The 17,129-nt window shown below is 38.8% G+C and overlaps 2 protein-coding genes across 7 annotated transcripts in view; both read left to right on the top strand.

The window, feature by feature from the left end:
* The window catches only part of neto1l (neuropilin (NRP) and tolloid (TLL)-like 1, like), a 52,665-nt gene extending 39,396 nt beyond the window's left edge, over positions 1-13,269 (top strand). For 2 of the 6 annotated variants that reach the window (XM_026364499.1, XM_026364505.1), the window contains 3 exons: positions 6,109-6,222; positions 7,983-8,610; positions 9,451-11,849. In XM_026364499.1, coding sequence (XP_026220284.1) covers positions 6,109-6,222; positions 7,983-8,610; positions 9,451-9,511 — 803 coding nt within the window. In that variant the 3' untranslated portion in view covers positions 9,512-11,849. Of the gene's footprint in view, positions 1-6,108; positions 6,223-7,982; positions 8,611-9,450; positions 11,850-12,621 lie in introns of those variants that run through there. The other 4 variants (XM_026364503.1, XM_026364500.1, XM_026364502.1 and 1 more) reach the window with 4 other exon arrangements.
* An 883-nt stretch (positions 13,270-14,152) lies between these two features.
* Positions 14,153-16,756, top strand: timm21 (translocase of inner mitochondrial membrane 21). Its single transcript, XM_026361385.1, has 6 exons — positions 14,153-14,679; positions 15,226-15,288; positions 15,443-15,540; positions 15,703-15,776; positions 16,028-16,133; positions 16,250-16,756. Exons 1-6 carry the CDS (start codon positions 14,355-14,357, stop codon positions 16,340-16,342), a joined length of 759 nt encoding a protein of 252 aa, XP_026217170.1. The 5' UTR covers positions 14,153-14,354; the 3' UTR covers positions 16,343-16,756.
* Positions 16,757-17,129: the final 373 nt, after the last annotated feature.

The raw sequence follows: 17,129 nt of genomic DNA on the forward strand, positions 1-17,129 counted from the left end.
GTCAAATTAACACAATTTTCAAAATTGTGATGCTTCAATTATTGTTTTCTTTAAATTGCAACTAGTATTTCAATCTGGGCCGCTAACCAGCTGGCAGGCATCACTGCCTAAAGTGTACAATTTCACTACATACTGTACAAACATGAATCCAAACACTGCTGGGAAACTGCAAATTCACAAACGTGATGCCCCTTAACACATGATTTAAGGCTTTGCTGAAGATACTGACCCAGAGGAATAGCATGCCTTCACACACATACCAGCCAGCCATAGCCAGAGAGTATAGTGAATAATACAGAAGAAAAAGAACTTAACTAAAAAACTGCATGCTAAATATGATAATTTGAACACACATACTAAATTTGATTATTGACCTATATTGTATTGAGGAGGCTTTCTCTCTTAGCTCCAAGCTAGTAAGGCAACCTTAAGTTAGGATTATTGTCATTGTGATGCAGATATGGCCTTTACAACTGTTTAAGTCTCAATGTGGGTCATGTTTACAGCTGTATGAAATGGGAAATTTCAGTTGACGTCATATAATACACTGCAGAAAGATACTTGATTCCCATCTCCAGGTGAACTGAAGACTTGTGTAACTACTACAAGTGAGTAGTGTGTATTCTGTTGCAGGTGCACAAGCTGGATGTGCACTTACAGGGGAATTTTTACAATAAGTGTTCCCTAGCCACAGAAGATCCTAAACCTTTAAATAACAGCTGCTTCCCAAAGGGACCAGTAGTTTTAGAGAGCCACTACTCTCTCCCAGCAAGATGCTACAACTAGAAAAGCAATGTTACCAAATGCATCCACCTTTATCATCTGCGCTGTGTTCACACCTGCTGGTACTACTGATTTTGCTCTTTTCCTGACATGCACACACACATTCCTGTGCTGAACTAGAGTCTTAAGATCACCACTGTCAACTGTAAGAAAGTGAAACCTATCTTTACCCAACAAACAGTTACATCTTAGGTGATAAATGTGCTTGTGTGACATCTCAGCTGTCAGCATTGTTACGCCTCATCAACAGATATCCGTCTCTGGGGTTGCAGATGGAAATTTGCTCTGGCTTCACTACACACATCACTTATTATTTCTTGCCAAAGGTCTTTACTGTATGCATGAAAGCATTTTAGATCAACACAGTATGCTAATGTCTGTTAACATATGGATCTTTGCTATTTCTTAGATCCGCTTAAATCCTCTCAATGCATTTGTTATCTTGGTTGCTCAGGGATTAAGAAGAATACTGTGGGGATATTAGTCTGTAGCATTGTACAGCAATGTAAAATAAGATAAGAAGCACTGGATGGATGTATCTTGCGACATTCAGAACTTGAAGGAATCAAATGAGTGGGGTTTAGTTATTAGTTCACAGTTCTTATCCACTTAATTTGCTGACAAAACCCATTGTCTGAGTCCTCACACCAAATGCAGAATTACCTAAAGCACTTACATATTCAATTTCAGGGTGATTGAGACAACAATATGGAGATACATGATGCTGCAAACACAATTAGCTGTGACATAATCAAATAAACCTCAGAGGTTGGATTGCATATAAATAACCAGAAACAGCTTAACACGGTTATTACTGCCTTCAGGAATTTTTGAGCAAAGAGAATGGCCAAATAGGTCAGAAAATTGAAAGTCATTTTCTGGCTTAAACTCAAGAAAAGCCTGTACATGTGAGAAAAATTGACAAATATGAAGGCCTGTTAGCATCCTGTATGAGATGGAAAAGGTGAAAGCCTTGAGGCTTCCCAGGAGACTTGGCCCATGCCTTTTATGAACAATTTTATTGAATAATCTGAAAATAGACTAGGAAAACCAGCCAGTTGTGAATGTATGGGGGCTTTAATTTTCTCACTTGACATTGATGAATAAAACATAAATATCTTAGATGAAAACAAATCAGACAAATCAACATCCTGTCAGAGCAGAAGAATGAAACATCCTCCAGGCAAATTCTTCTAAATTAACTAATAAAATAAAACAAGAGACTCTAGGAGACTGGCTGTGAGAATATGATTTATGACATGATTACGTCGGAGAATGGGGAAACTACTGTTGGGACTTGGCCCAACATCTGTGCACCAAATCCTGAAGGTCTGAAAATTAAAACAAGACTGGTGTAGCCTTCAAGTGAAACTGTAAATATGAGTTGTGGCTGACTGGCAGGTTAGATGTGCCATGAACTGTGTAGTATCAGGGTAGGAGGAGTCACCTTTGTTTATTATGCACACTATGGCTTCACAGTGGCAACAGTTTAGATATAGGATTACACTGTCACAGCTGATGTTAGACATAGCACGGCATGGCGATGGAGTAAACCTCTAACAGAGCGGTTCAGAAAACTGCAACGCCCAAACATTTGTGAACTGGCTGCCTTGATAGTGTCTTTAAAACCTAGAATTGCAGAGAATCTGGGGAATAAACAATATCATCCTAGAAAAATGACATGCCATTCTAGTGATTGAAAAAAAAAAAATATGAATGACATCCCTCATCTAGTGTGACTATGTTGAGAGGGTTGGGTAGTGAGGACACAAGCTCAGGTATACAAGGGATGAAAGAGTTGCCTTGGGGACGCTCATTGCAAAGTTTAAGTGACTGAGCAAGGACAACGATTGGTGTTTCATGGTGTTTACACTGGAGAGAAAAGATAGAGTGACTTTCAGGGGCAAGCTTTCAGCTTACTGGAAAAAGATAAAAACTCCACACTTGTTGTGGGACCCACTCTTTTGTGCAGCTTTCGCTCTACATTTCGACAGGCGATTACTTAAATGACTGAATGTGGATTTTAGTTTGGACAGCAAATAACTAGAGTAATTGTGGGGATGGTTGATGAGGAAGAAATAATTGAGTAAGTGGAAAAGTCCGGATCAAGCAGATACCACACTGGAAAAGGCTGAACTGCTTCTGCAACCGAAGGTTAACCAGGGTACAAAACAATATTTATTAGAATAATTAATGCAGAGTGTGCTACTGGTGCAGGTGTCAATTAAATTGTTTATTAGTTTAATTGCCTTGTCAACAGAAGCTTAGAAGAGAGGAGAATTGCTTTCACATTGATACAAGGTTGACTGTAGCAGAGTATGCTACAGAAGCAGAACAGAGGCTGAGGTGGCAGGAAGAGAATCAGACTGAGGATCCAGTTGAAAAGGAGGCACTGGCATGATGCTAATACTGTTGGCATTCTCCAGGGCAAGATAGCATCAGTGGTGTGGAGTGATACCCTAACTGCCTGCAGAAAATGCACGATGTCAGCGGTGCTTGTGCTGTTGTGCAGCTGTGCTGACTGCTCTCAGCGTTTAGCTGGGGTACTTCAACCAGAGAAGATTCTTTAGTCCTCTACCAACACCAACTGGGCTTTGGACTGCTGTTGAGATAGAGGGTAAGATGAATGCGGCAAAATATAGGACAATCCTGGAGGACACTCTCATTCAGTCAGTAAGACAACTACGGCTTGGGAGAAGATTTGTTTTCCAGCAAGACAAAGACCTGAAGCATACAGCTAAAGCTTCATAGAAATGGTTTACTGACAACAAGGTGAATGCTCTGGAGTCAAAGCCCAGACCTCAATCCAGTAGAGGATTTGTGGATGGACTTGAAAAGGGCTGTTCACACCAGATCCCTACGCAACCTGAGAGCTTGAGCAGTTCTGCAAAGAGGAATGGCATAAAGATCCAGTGTCCAGATGTGCAAGCCTAATTGAGACGTATCCACACAGACTCCATGCTGTGATTGCAGCCGAATGTGCATCTACTAAATACTGACCTGAAGGGGGTGAATATTAATGCAAACACTGATTTCACCTAATATATTTTTATTGAATTTACATTGTTTTGTAGAAACCTGTTTTCAATTTCACATTAATGAGGTATTTTTCTGACAATTGTTTGTCAAAGTTACCAAATTTTATTGACCATAATTGATTTATAATGTCAATAAAAAGATGAAACATCCAAGGGGGTAACAAATTTTTATAGGCACTGTATGTTTTATTGGCACCCATTGGGAATGGAGCCTAAACATCACACGGATCTGGCACCAAGATCTCTCACCCATTTAAAATGTTGCTACCATGGCCAGTACCAAAAAGGACACTGTGGTATTTAAACAGTCACCATATACAACCTGACTGAAGACTGTGAAATGTGGTGAAATCAATGATGACCGAGAAGCATCCTGGAACAAGGAAGTGACAGAAAAGAGCAAAATAGAAAAGCCTGAATTCGCAGTGGAAGGAGCGGAGGGAGCAAAAAACAACTTGCCTACCAAATGTCCCCTGCAGAAGCTTCTTTGCTCTTGGAGTGTCTGTCTGCAGAGACACCCAGACTGTTTTCATCAGCCACTCATTTAGCAGTTAATTTATGCTTCTAGTAGAGACTGTGAACATTTCTGTGTGGGCAAAAGGGCACTTTTATTACAGAATGTCTTGAAATTAATTCAGCAAGAGATTAGTGTGGATCACGCTCTTTATGACGTCCGGTATCACCCTGTGGTTTGTAAAGGAGTCAAGGGGATTGAGCAGCGAAAAGAGAAGAAGGCTGCTCCATCTGGTGGTGACTACCAGAAAAGACAGTCACAGATTTGGCACAAACACTGAGCTGACAAAAGGAGAATCAGGGGTAGAGGTAGAAAATGAGAAGACGAGTATCAGAAGACACACAGAGAGCCAGTATGATTCAGGAAATGCTGGCAAAGATGCGGACTGGATGGGACGCAGAGAGAGATAGAGATATGTCACCCTAATTTGGTGTGTTATTATTCACTCGGGATGAGTGCTGGGATGAAACCGGTCATACATCACAGTGGCAACGCTGTCAAATAGTCCCTGTCTCTGCCACACCACTGGCAAGCCGCTCTAGTACACGATGCCAGTGCTGTGAGTTAAGAGGGAGAAGAGAAGAGATAAAGGAAGAATGAGAGACAGAAGGAAAGAAAGGGGGCAGGATATTTCCTCCGCTACCAAACAGCCAGCAGCTAAATAGAGTCATACATAACGTTCACATGTCAGTGACAAAATAAATAACTTTTTGAAATTAACGGTGGTTTCAAATACTTCTGACCTCCAGTTTAGGAATTTCACATGCAAATATAACCACATGGGAAAACGAAAAATATCTCATCACATTGACAAAGAAATCCTACAATTTATAAATCTTACAATGAAATGTTTGCCAGATTACACTATAAACTGTAGATTTAACACTAGCAACCATTTTAACATGGGGTTAACTTGCTATGCCACTGTTCTAGGAAAGCTTGGTATGATTGGTTGTTGAGAGCAAGGACAGCTTATGTGTTGGAAGTGGCCGAGTCAAAGCTCAGACCATCACAGTTATGTGATGGAACTTTTAACAGTCCCACGAGTCATGATATTACAACTTGCTGATATGTGGCTCCACCTCCTATGGTTATGTGATAGCAAGGTGTAGGCATACGTTTGAGTGGCAGCGTTGTGTCTCAGACAGGCCATGCTGTGGCGGCAGGTGTCATGATGGAACACGTGTTTGCTTATTGCCTGGTCTAGATTCGTGTTGACAAGGGCTGTGCACCCAAAGCAAATAAACAGCATCTTGCATAAATAGAAAAGATTTGTATTGGGTTTGTTCTATGTGCATATTGTCATGGCTGTGTCTCCCAGCACACACAAACTTTTACGTGCAGTCCAAGAAATTCAGTCATGTCCACAAGTTGTCTCTGCAAATGTTTGAAGAGGTGGGTGAGGATGAAAATTCATGAAGAACAGATGGGTTCAGGGGGAACAGGTCTGATTTGAGTATGGCTCATCCAAATGCATTTCCTCAGAATCTGGCACACTGAACCTTATTTACAGCTGTATCTCAAAACCTGATGTGTGCAGTACTATACATAGCTTTTCAACACATTTCATGTTTTATTAATTGGAAATTCACTAAGAAGTAGTTGAACGTTGTTTTAAAATATTTCTATATTGACTTCTGATCAGATTGTAAGTCAGCAAAGGAAGTTTTAGTCATAGGAAGGTGGTACCTCTAGATCTCTCCTGTAATACTGTATTTTCACTTTTATTATAACAAGCTCTGAGTGATAACTGTGTGAACTCTCGTTTTCCAGCTCCATGTGATGCAGATGCCTTCTTCTGTCACAGTAACATGTGCATAAACAACACACTGGTGTGTAATGGCATGCAGAACTGTGTCTACCCCTGGGATGAGAACCAATGTAAAGGTGAGACGTTACATTTAATTTGATAGAAGGAGCATTTGTAGGTTCAAAACCAAAGCTGCAGCACCGCCGAGAGCGGCGGGCGGTGCATCCTAAATCACTCTTTATTTACGCTATACTCCACTGTGTTCCTTGCTCCTCACTCAATCCCAAATTTTGTTCGCTTGTGTTTATGTATTGAGGAGCACTGTGGCGGCCACTGAAAGGGAACAGCCAAATGGAAAAGAAGAAGAAAAATCTCTAAAGGACTGCTTTATTTTGTTTGTTTTGTTATTGTTGTGAGAAATATGTGGAAATGTATAGTCCTAATGGCACCACTTTCTACTAAATTAGAGAATGTAACATATAACAGCAAAAGGTCTCACAACTACCACTGAGTGACTGAAAAATTACAATGAATCTGTGTCAGAAATCTTTACAGTATACAGTAAAGTACTGAATGACTAATGGTGCAAAGGAAGCTGTGAATGATTAGACTTTTCTAACAGTGTTAATGTTTCTGTACGTGCTGTCATGTGATTCACTACTCCAGTCATTATTTGGATTATTTCCTCTGTGAAACCACTATAAAAACACATATTGGCTTTATTTTATTCTTTATTTTACCTTGCTTCTATGCCAAGCAAGTGACGTCCTGAGTATTCCCTGACTTTGTGATGCTGTCAGTTTCTTCATTTCCTCTGTAGTTCATCCCCTCACTCCACCCTGATAGAAAAGCCCCTGGATCTATACATTGATCTGCCGTGTTGTGCTGCAACACTGCCAGCTCTATGATTTATCCCTAAATCTGACTTGATCTGTTTTCCTTATTGCAGCATCTTTATATATATTTCTATATGTTTATCATGCTGTCCTAATAATATGCTGAGGCGTGTGAAGCGTCTGGAGATGAGTTAGTTTCTCTCTTTTTTATTATTATTATTATTATGTTGCAAATTGATCCCCCCTCTGTTGCTTGACCTTTTATGATCCATCACTGTTACTCACGTACAGAGGATTTGATCTATATGGCCGCTACCTTGATCCCTCTTGCGTTTAAACTCCCACATTAATAAATGCTATGTGTTTTTAATTATCATTTTGCTGTTGTGTTTGGGTTATCATTCACACATGCTCTAATTTGTTTTTCCATTAAACCCGCTAGAGAATATGTGTACATCCAGTTTCTCTTTATTTTTTTATCCCCTTCCTTTAGCAGAAAAGTTGCACAGTCTGTGTATTTTGTAATTCTCTCAAGCTTTGAGCAGAGCCGGTGACAAATTGCATCAATTAAGTAAATCCTGCATGGCTAGTTCCTCACTCACACTAACTTACCTTTCCATCCAGCAGTCTGAATTTGACATTATGCACAACTCAGCAAGAAGAGACGGTGTTATCCAGCCTGTTACTCTGTCTTCTGCATTCTCCCTGCTCTGTTAAATCACTGGACCACTGCAGTGCCCACATTTGTCCTCATTAGTAGTAAAATGTCAAGTTTTATTCTTTTCTCCTTTATGCTTCTGAATGGACCTATTTACTGTCATTGAAACCCATTGTGCTGTGCTACAAGTTCATCCAGCACTTAGACCTAAATGTCACAGATCCCACCACAGATTGGCTCTCTACACATTGGGATCCTTTTTGTCCATCTGTTTGGACTGGACATGATATGGTCCATTTCCTCTACATGTGAGCCATGATTTCTTGTTATTTGAGGTCTGTATTGGTTATATTCTAATCAAAGTTCTCTCTCTGTGTTCTGCTGTGTCTTTCTCACTGTACAGAGAAGAGAAAAGCCAACATCCTGGACAATCTGAACAACACAAATGGGACCATAATCGGCGTCACCTGTTGCATCGTGCTCATCCTCCTCATCGTCTCTGTCATTGTCCAGATCAAGCAGCCACGTAAGAAATACGTCCTGCGACGTGAGGACTTTGACCCCACCATGTTCCAGGAGGTCTTTGAGCCGCCCCACTACGAGCTGTGTACTTTAAGAAGTGCCACCACAGCCGCAGCGGCCTCTGCAGACTTAGTTGACCTGGCCGAAGATTTTGAGAACTACCACGCCCTTCGGCGTGCCTCCTCGCGCTGCGTCTATGATCACCACTGTGGCTCCTCTTCCAATCCTGGCTCTGCCCACATATCCCAGCTGTCACTCAGTGGACGAGGAAGCCGTGGAAATTTGAGCGCTCGTGACACGGCGGCCACCACTCTGCTCTCAGACTTTCCGCAGCCTCCCATGGCAGTGCGGCCCTTGCTGCCGGCCACGGGGAACCGCAGGAGCATCCTCGTGATGAAGCACAGCTACTCACAAGAGGCAGCGGACAATGGATGCGACCTGGACGACGACCTGGAAGAAGTTCCCACCACCAGCCACCGGCTTTCACGCCACGAAAAGGCAGTGCAGCGGTCAGTATCTATAGATTTCTGATAAGGGAAGAACACCACCCGTAGAGTTAACTGTGGGGATGTTTGCGTGTATGGGATCCTTAAATTTCTTTTCTTTTCCTCTTATTTCAGCTTCTTCTTTCTCGCATTCTTTTTTAAATTATAAAAGCTTCTCTTTTGCATTGATCTTTTTACCCCCTCTTTTATCATTAAAACCTTTTAAACTTTTCACAAAGGGCTAAATTATGATTGCCCCTCTTGCATGCTCATCCTTGAACATGGCAAGCACCCCCTGCTAGCTTTCCCTAAATGGTGATTTGTAGCCTACACCTATAAACTCCACTGTACTTTGAGGTTTGTCACAGACCTTTAAGCAAATACACACCTCAATTCATTATATGATCAGTCCAGTTCTGACTGGTAACACAAGGGCTTGAATCAGTGCCTGATATTTATAGTGATGGCTTATTTCATTAACACTGATCAGAAATAATGATCAGAAATTATGTATTTGTACTCTAAACTGCAATACTAAAAATAAATGGTATGTTCTACATAGCTCAATATTTGGGCATGAACAAGTTTTACTACTATTAAAAAAAGGGGTGGGAGGGTATTGTGTTAGGTATCAGAGTACATTTTCTGGAGAGAATAAATGTAACCTGTAATGTTCTCCTGCATGCACCTTCCATGTGCTCTTTCCAGAGTGTTCTTGACTGTTTTCTACAAATCTGCATGCAAGGCCCCGAGAGACTAGCGAAGCACTAATGAATTTTACTGCTGTTGTGTAGCATATTATACATTCTGACCTCTCTATGCAAAAGGAGTTTGATATTAAATGAAAGAGCCGTGACATTTCAGGTTCTGCCTCATTGGCTCTTTGAGCAAACATGAATCAGAGTACAACACAACTAGGGTCTAAGAGACAATCTCAAGGTAAGCACCCTTATCCAACAATCAACATCTTTATATGTTGTTGTGTAGTCATCATTTGCTGTGTCAGTATATTTTTTATGTAAGTTGTTTTTTTTTTTCCTTTTCTGGTGTTTTTGCGCAGGTTTCTATTTTGTTTTTATGTTGTTGTTTTTTCTTTTATGTTCATTTTCATGTTCAGATATTTTTATTGCTTGCAGCCATCTTGCCCTCCAAGTGAATTTGTTTTGTGATGCTCTGTAAGTTTACTGTATGTCCTCTTTTCCAGATGACATACATTCTATCACTCAGTGGATGTTCATAAGCATGGAGTTTTTTCGTCATCTTTAGTTAAACCTGTTATGAATTACGTGTAACCTCTTCGTGTTTTCTCCCAGTAGCCCTCCAGCACATAACCTGCACTCAGGGGCCACTTTAATAGATACGCTTATACAATCTAATGTAGTCTAACGCAGCAGCTCTGCCGTGAATTCTACTGCTCATGTATGTAGATAGTGTGGCAAAAAGATTAGAAACACCTCTTAATGTAATGCACTCCAGTGCGACTCTACAGCACTGTGACCTCATTAGGAAACATATAGTGGAAATGTCACCTATCTGACAGTTTTAACAAAAAACTGATCAGTTCCAACCTTGTTTCAGTTCATGGCAGAGCTGCTGTATTGGATATCATTATGTTGTACAAATGTACCTAATAAAGTGGCCACTAAGTGTTCAGTATATCAGTAACGACAAAGCACAAATCTAAAAGCAAATGCAATCCCAGATGTTTTCATTAAATTACATCAGCGGGATTTTTGCACACATTAAATAAAGCACATTGATTATGATAATTGAAATAGTCTTACTCAGCTCGTTGTAATTTATTGTTATTTTTTCTGGTCACACACTTTTAAAGAATTCTTCTGTAGTTCTGCATGACTTGTGTCACTTGTAGTATTTGATTTTGTGTTTGGTTAATTGTGATGCACTGTATTTAAGCTAGTGTCTAACACTTAATGTGTATGCTCCACCACTGTGCAGTCGGGAGGTTGTAGCCTGTACAGCGCTACATTCATTGAACAGTAGTAGCTGACATTAAAGCTAAATTCACAATTTAAAATAGAAACAAATCAACACAGATGTGTTTGCATCTTGATGTCTGCATAAAATGGAGCTGTCACAAAAAGTGCTACCAATTGTTTTGTGTTTTTTAGTGTGAAAAATGTGCTGTCCTGTTGTATGTGTGTCTGCTTATGTTCTACGTTATGTTGCATTGTCTCCATCATGTAGACTTCTTGAGAATAGTGCAATCCTGGATCAGTACGAACGGGCATCACTGACATGTGAAAAAGCGGAGCGGGGATTTACACCAGCATGATGCTGATGATGAAGGGACACTATGACAAAAGCATACTGAATATGTATTTATGTGCAAAGATGAACATAAAGGACAAGATGAACATGCCTCAGTTGCAGTGCTATGAAGCAAGTCTACATACTGTAGTATGTAGTCAGTCCAGATATTTGTCTCACTGAAAACACATGGACCTTTATTGATTCTTGAACTTTGAATCTGGGACATTAGCCAGAAACATATTCCTTATTGCCATAGATTCCTTATTAGTAACAAAATAACACAATCAACCATCTTCAATATTTATTTTTAAGCATGCATTTTTTAAATAAGTATCATACATATTATAATTTTAATAGCAAATGATAGAAAACAAGTTTATGTTATCTGTAAAAATTGAATTCAACTCAAGTTACTAACTAATTATTAATAAGCAGAAGCTGTTTAATTTGAATAACATTTGACGTCCCTTTGTACGGCTTGTGCATGTTTACTTTATATCCATGAAAACATTAACATATTAAAATATGAAAGACTGTCACATACTAACAAAGTCATTTGGACATATGATGTGGTTAAAAAGTGTCTTTTAAATGAATTAACTGCACTGCATGCATTTGCTTAGCTAAACCATTAGATTAGAGAATTGCACCAAATACATTTAATCACACCATACATTAAAACAAACCCGCTTAAATATGTTGACTAACATTTTGACAAACCTTCCTTTGACAAAAAAAATACTTGTTTTTTTGTTTGTTTATTTGTTTGTTTCATTTTAGTTTTTGGAAAGAATATTTACTTCAATCTGTTTGTTTTCCAATTCTCTTCTACCTTAGAAGCTTAAAATCTTTGTATTAAAATGGACTTTTATACTATGGCAACTGAAAGAACTACCATTTTTACATTTACTCAAATTCTCTTTCAGGACTGATTTTACTGATGCTTTGTACAGTAAAAAATAATAACAATAAAGCCTAACCTTTCTGCACTCTTTTATTGGCTTAGAAGTTCATCTGGTCATCTGATGTTTTAGATTTTGGCCTATTTATGTTGGCTGATTTTGCTTTAGAGAACAACCAAGGACTTGTTTCACCACAAAGGACAATAAAATGATTCTTAGATAATGGTTCAGATAATCCCAGGTACTCTCATATATCTAGCGGACAAATTAATTAACTTTTTTGTTGTGTTTGTCCTGGATGCTGCTTTTCTATGCAGAACTAAAACTGCATTATGTGAAGACTTAGTAGATCAGTTCAGAGTTTGACGACATAAACACATAGACATGCATATAGCAAAGCTTTCTTCTTACTCTGTGTCATTGTCCTAATTTTCTTCTTAGATGGTATCTTCCAGTACATGTACATTATTTTCTGTATTCAGTGTATTATGTATTATTTGCATCCATGCTCTCCATTCTGTTTTCCTTCCATTCACACACAGACTTATATTGTAATAATCCTTTTTTCTTTTCTTTTCTATACATATAATGCTCTAGTTCTTTGTGTTGTTTAACAATTGTGTTGTAATTTGTGCTAGAACATGTTGGGAATAACTCACACTTGTCTATGAGTCACGTACACATATTAGGTCACAAACTCATTTTCCAGTATATGGAGTGCAGTACAGTGTATACAGTAAATGGAGACAGACACCTCAGGAAGGTAGTAAATCTGAATCTGCTTGATCAAAAGCAGCCTAGGCAGAAAGAAAAGGGCCTAGGATAGACCTACAGTAATAGTGTTTTCATTTCTCTGCAGATACATCAAGCAGGTGCATCATTCCGCCGCATCTTGCCAGGTTTGACAACATTCGGAGCTAAGGTTTCTCTCCTTTGTGCACCCTGAGCAACTTTACCCATATAGAGTGTTGTGATGAGAAAATAAAAAAAGGTTTGTTGTGTATGCATCAAGTTTTCTTCTTTGCTTTGGACTACAGAGGTGCATTTTCCCTACCTGTGCTCCACTACTGGCTAGGATTGACGAGCCATGGAACACTGATTATTTCAAATACAGGACTGGACCTTTGTTTTTGGAGATATAGAGTACCTTTAATGTAAAGTTGTTCATGGAGGGAAAAAAAGAAAAAACAACAGAATCAGGTTTTTTAAAATCATGTTCGTGTAACCATGAAACTGTATCTTTGAAATCATGTCTCCACAGTGGACTATCAGGTTGTTTTGATATTTAAACAATTACTGGCAGCCCCGATGAGGAGACGAGAATGTATGAAATGAAGTGATGTTAAACTTCATAACTGGGTGCAAACATGATTCTACTGACCCATCGACTAACCTTTATTTATTCCCACTTTTCTTGATGTCTCAACATTACTTATTTCTTTGTTTTGTGTGTTTCTCCTCGTCAAATTTCATTAAAATGTGGTGTTTTTTTAAGCAATTTGCATATTTATTTGATAACACATTAAGAAAATGCTGGATACAATGTTTTCAATAAACTTATTGTTTACTGTTTTTATTGTGATTGTGATTTATTTTCCCCTTTGTTTAGGACTGTAGATACAATACTGTTATAGTTTTAGCAATATGACAGGCTTTATTTAAAAGAATTTAACAGTTCAGCAACTCACTGTGGGAATTTTAAAGTTTGAAACACTATTTTTCCATCTTTGTATTCTTTGGAGTATAGCTACTGTTAATGTGGCAGCCACAAAGCGATCAAGCAAATAACAATATTAATTATTTAGTATTTCTTTAGCAAATCGTATGGAGGAGGCAGTGAAGCATCATTAAGATGTTTATTTGCGACAATAAAACTAACAGGAAAGAAAAAACACACACTCAGATCTAAGCACTACTATAATTAATATTTTTATAATACTGGCTATAAAAAGTGTAGCTCGGAGATAGTTTCCCACAGAGACTTATCACACAACTTTGCATCTTCTCTCAGCTTTACTGTCTCTTTTAGCTTGTTGTTATCATCCAGCTTACAATTTAACTGTTTTGGATTGGACTACCACTCTCATAATGACACTCGATCTACAGTGGCGATTTCAATTAAAAAACAAAAAAAAAGGAGAAAGAAACAGCTCTGTACACAGTTTTGGGTCCATACAAAAGACAAAATAGTTTCTGATTATGTCTTTGTTTTTTTATGTATATGTTTTGTTACACCATGAATAAATAAATATGAGTTAATTTATTCTTATTCATCTGTGAAGGTGTACGGCGCTGGCATTAAACGTGAATTCGAGTGACAGGCGGTGCTCCCTTAAAAACTCAATCTCCCATGAATCCTTCGACTCGTGTGACGACAAAGGTATGCGCCTCGGGAATACAAACAGCACTACTGATTTGACAGATTGTGCCTTTGCCGTGGTGTAATTTAGCTTTCTAGTCTTGTCGTACTCACGTTTCTATTGTTACACTCTTCGGTAGGTTTTTACATCTTCAGTTAGCTGTAGATAGAAAGTATTAACCCAGTGTCCAGCAGGTCACTGGAGTTCAAGCTAACTCACAGAGGACATAATCATGGCTTATATGCAGATACTGAAAGTCCTGCATGGGACCTTCCTGCAGTCAGCGACACGGGGCTCCGGGCAGACGTGTAGACTCACACTGGTTAGCTTCATCCACACACAGAGGACGGTGTCAGCAGCATCAAGACCGACTTTCCTCAGACGCCTGGAGGTCCCTTCATCTTTAGTACCAGCACTGAGCTGCTTCAAACAGACGCAGCCACTGCGGAGTGTTTCTCTTGACCTAACAGCGAGGAATAAAAGCAACCCAGAGGAGAGAGACAGGTCCATTTCCAGGTATCAGAGTGGCAGCCCAAAGCCTTCAGCTGCACAGAAGGGTAAGCAAGGGACCCAGCTATTTTCCACAGATCATTAAAAGGCCATTAAAAAGGCCTGCATTAAAAATAAAAACACTGAAATCTTTCTTTTACACAAGTATTCGGTGCCTTAATTCAGTACTTTGCATAAACCCCGCTGGCAGAAAAGGGGTCTCTTTGCTTAGGCAAGCTCCTCACACCTGGTTTATCCCAATCTCCATGATAGATCCTCTCAAGCTCCAACAGGTTGGACTGAAGTGGCTGTGACAGATGATCTGTGGAGTTTATGTTCTGGCTTGTTCTTTTTTAGGACTGTAGGTTAAGTAGATTGTTATGTGGGGTTTCAGGATATGCTAGAAAAATAAACCCACACTTGAGTAAAGTGTGCATGAAGTAAAGGGTCAACATATATTTATTCAGTGTCATACATAAAAAAACATGAAACATAAGTTTTAGGATAATTTGAATATGTGTAAAATAAAGTTATTTTAGAGTTTAATAACCATTATGTTGCTATTATTAGTTTAGGTAAGAATTCTCACTATTTCCATTTGCAATCTTTTACAGTGAAGGAAGCTGGCAGAGACTTCACCTACTTGATAGTTGTACTCATCGGGCTCGGAGTGACAGGTGACTACAATATAAGGATTTGAGAATTTAATTTGCCTTCACAAACGGGCAGATATGTTGTATGATCTTATGTCAGGTAACAGTTACATGTTTTGTTCTCTGTGTGTGTGTGTGTGTGTGTGTGTGTGTGTGTGTGTGTTTGTGTGTGTTTTAGGTGGTCTGTTATATGTTGTCTTCCAGGAACTGTTTTCTTCCTCAAGTCCAAATAAAATCTATGGGAAAGCCTTCAACATAGTCAAGTCAAACCCAGAAGTAAGACCAAGACCAACGCTTGCTTAGTGTCTCCCACTTAAATTCCATAACCTAAAGGCATCTTGACTATACAGTACATTGTTCAGTGTTAGAACGCATTAATTTGTGGCAAAGATTAACAGGAAGTTCAGTTCAAAGCATCCTTTTTTATTCAAAATATAGGTGATTGGTGCCTTTGGGGAGCCAATCAAGTGCTATGGGGAGACTACCCGGCGAGGAAGGAGGCAACAAGTCAGGTGGGAATTTAGTGACTTTGTCCGCTGCAATAACAAATATCAAATTGAAACTGTCAGACGCATTTATTAATTGATCAATCTTTAATTGAGATAATAACACAACAGAAAGGTATTCCATCAACTAGCTGTGTTTGGCACCACTTTCAGTACAGGATAGCTCTTGATTTGTATAATAAACAGGTCGTGAAGTACAGAAATAAACATCCGTGTGCTGGAAGTATAAACATATTTCCGTGTTTTTATCTCATCAGTCATTTGGAGTACTTGAAGGACGGGCTGAAGCACATGAGACTCAAATTTTACATTGAAGGCTCTGAACCAGGCCTCAAAGGAACTGTACATTCAGAGTCAAAAGAGGTTAGTATTTTTATTAAATACAAATACAGAAGTATTATTGTTGTTGTTGTTGTTGTTTTATTACTATCCACTAAGGCTGTTTAGTCTTTAAAAATATCTCATTGCTTGTTTTACAGGATCCGGAAACTGGAAAATATGTCTTTCGCTACATATTTGTAGACGTAGACCAGTACCCAAGACGTACCATCATTGTGGAAGATAACCGATAACAAAGGAAACTCAGACTCAGCTACTGGAAGGTGTTAATTCACTGATTTCACAAAAACATAGTGACGTTTGAAGAGTATGTCACTAAAATATGTGTGTTGTGTATTGGACAAAAAGCAGAGGATGTAATTAAGTGTGCCACTGAAACATCATGAGTGGCTTGGCTTTTGTAGATTTAAAGAATTATACGACAATGTGGTGATCAGCACTCTTGAAGAGGTTTGCAAAGCACTCATTTTTACAAATGTTAATGATTTTTTTGTGTTGCTTGGAAAATAAAACACATGATATATAAGAGGTTTTGTCTGGCATAATGACCAGAACTTTGAAATGACCTGCAATCAGAGGTGCTTTTACATGGTAATAAAATGTTTCTCTGGTATGTCACGTGAGCAGACATACGAGAAAAAGTGTCAGATGTGTGTGTGCATTTGTGTTGTATTGTCTTGTATATTCTGATACGTCTGCTTAGTTAAACCCCATATTTATTTATCTTATAATGCATTTGGTTGCATTTTATAGTCAGATTGCATTGTAAAGCGGTGCCCACTAGATGGAAGCAGAGAGGAGAGGAACAGCCTAGTATGACCTTTTAGGTTCATTTATTATTTCCATTTTTATGTGGATGTGTATTTTTACTAATTTTTTAAATACATGATTGAAAGTATAACAAAGAAACAAGCTTTCAAGACTGGATAAATAATGTTAAACACTGAACATTCAGGTTATTCCTAGAGTCATTTGGCCTTTTAATACAAAGATTTTTATAGAATGATATTAAAAATGATG

Source organism: Anabas testudineus, chromosome 2 (assembly GCF_900324465.2).
Source record: "Anabas testudineus chromosome 2, fAnaTes1.2, whole genome shotgun sequence".
Classification (NCBI taxonomy): domain Eukaryota; kingdom Metazoa; phylum Chordata; class Actinopteri; order Anabantiformes; family Anabantidae; genus Anabas; species Anabas testudineus.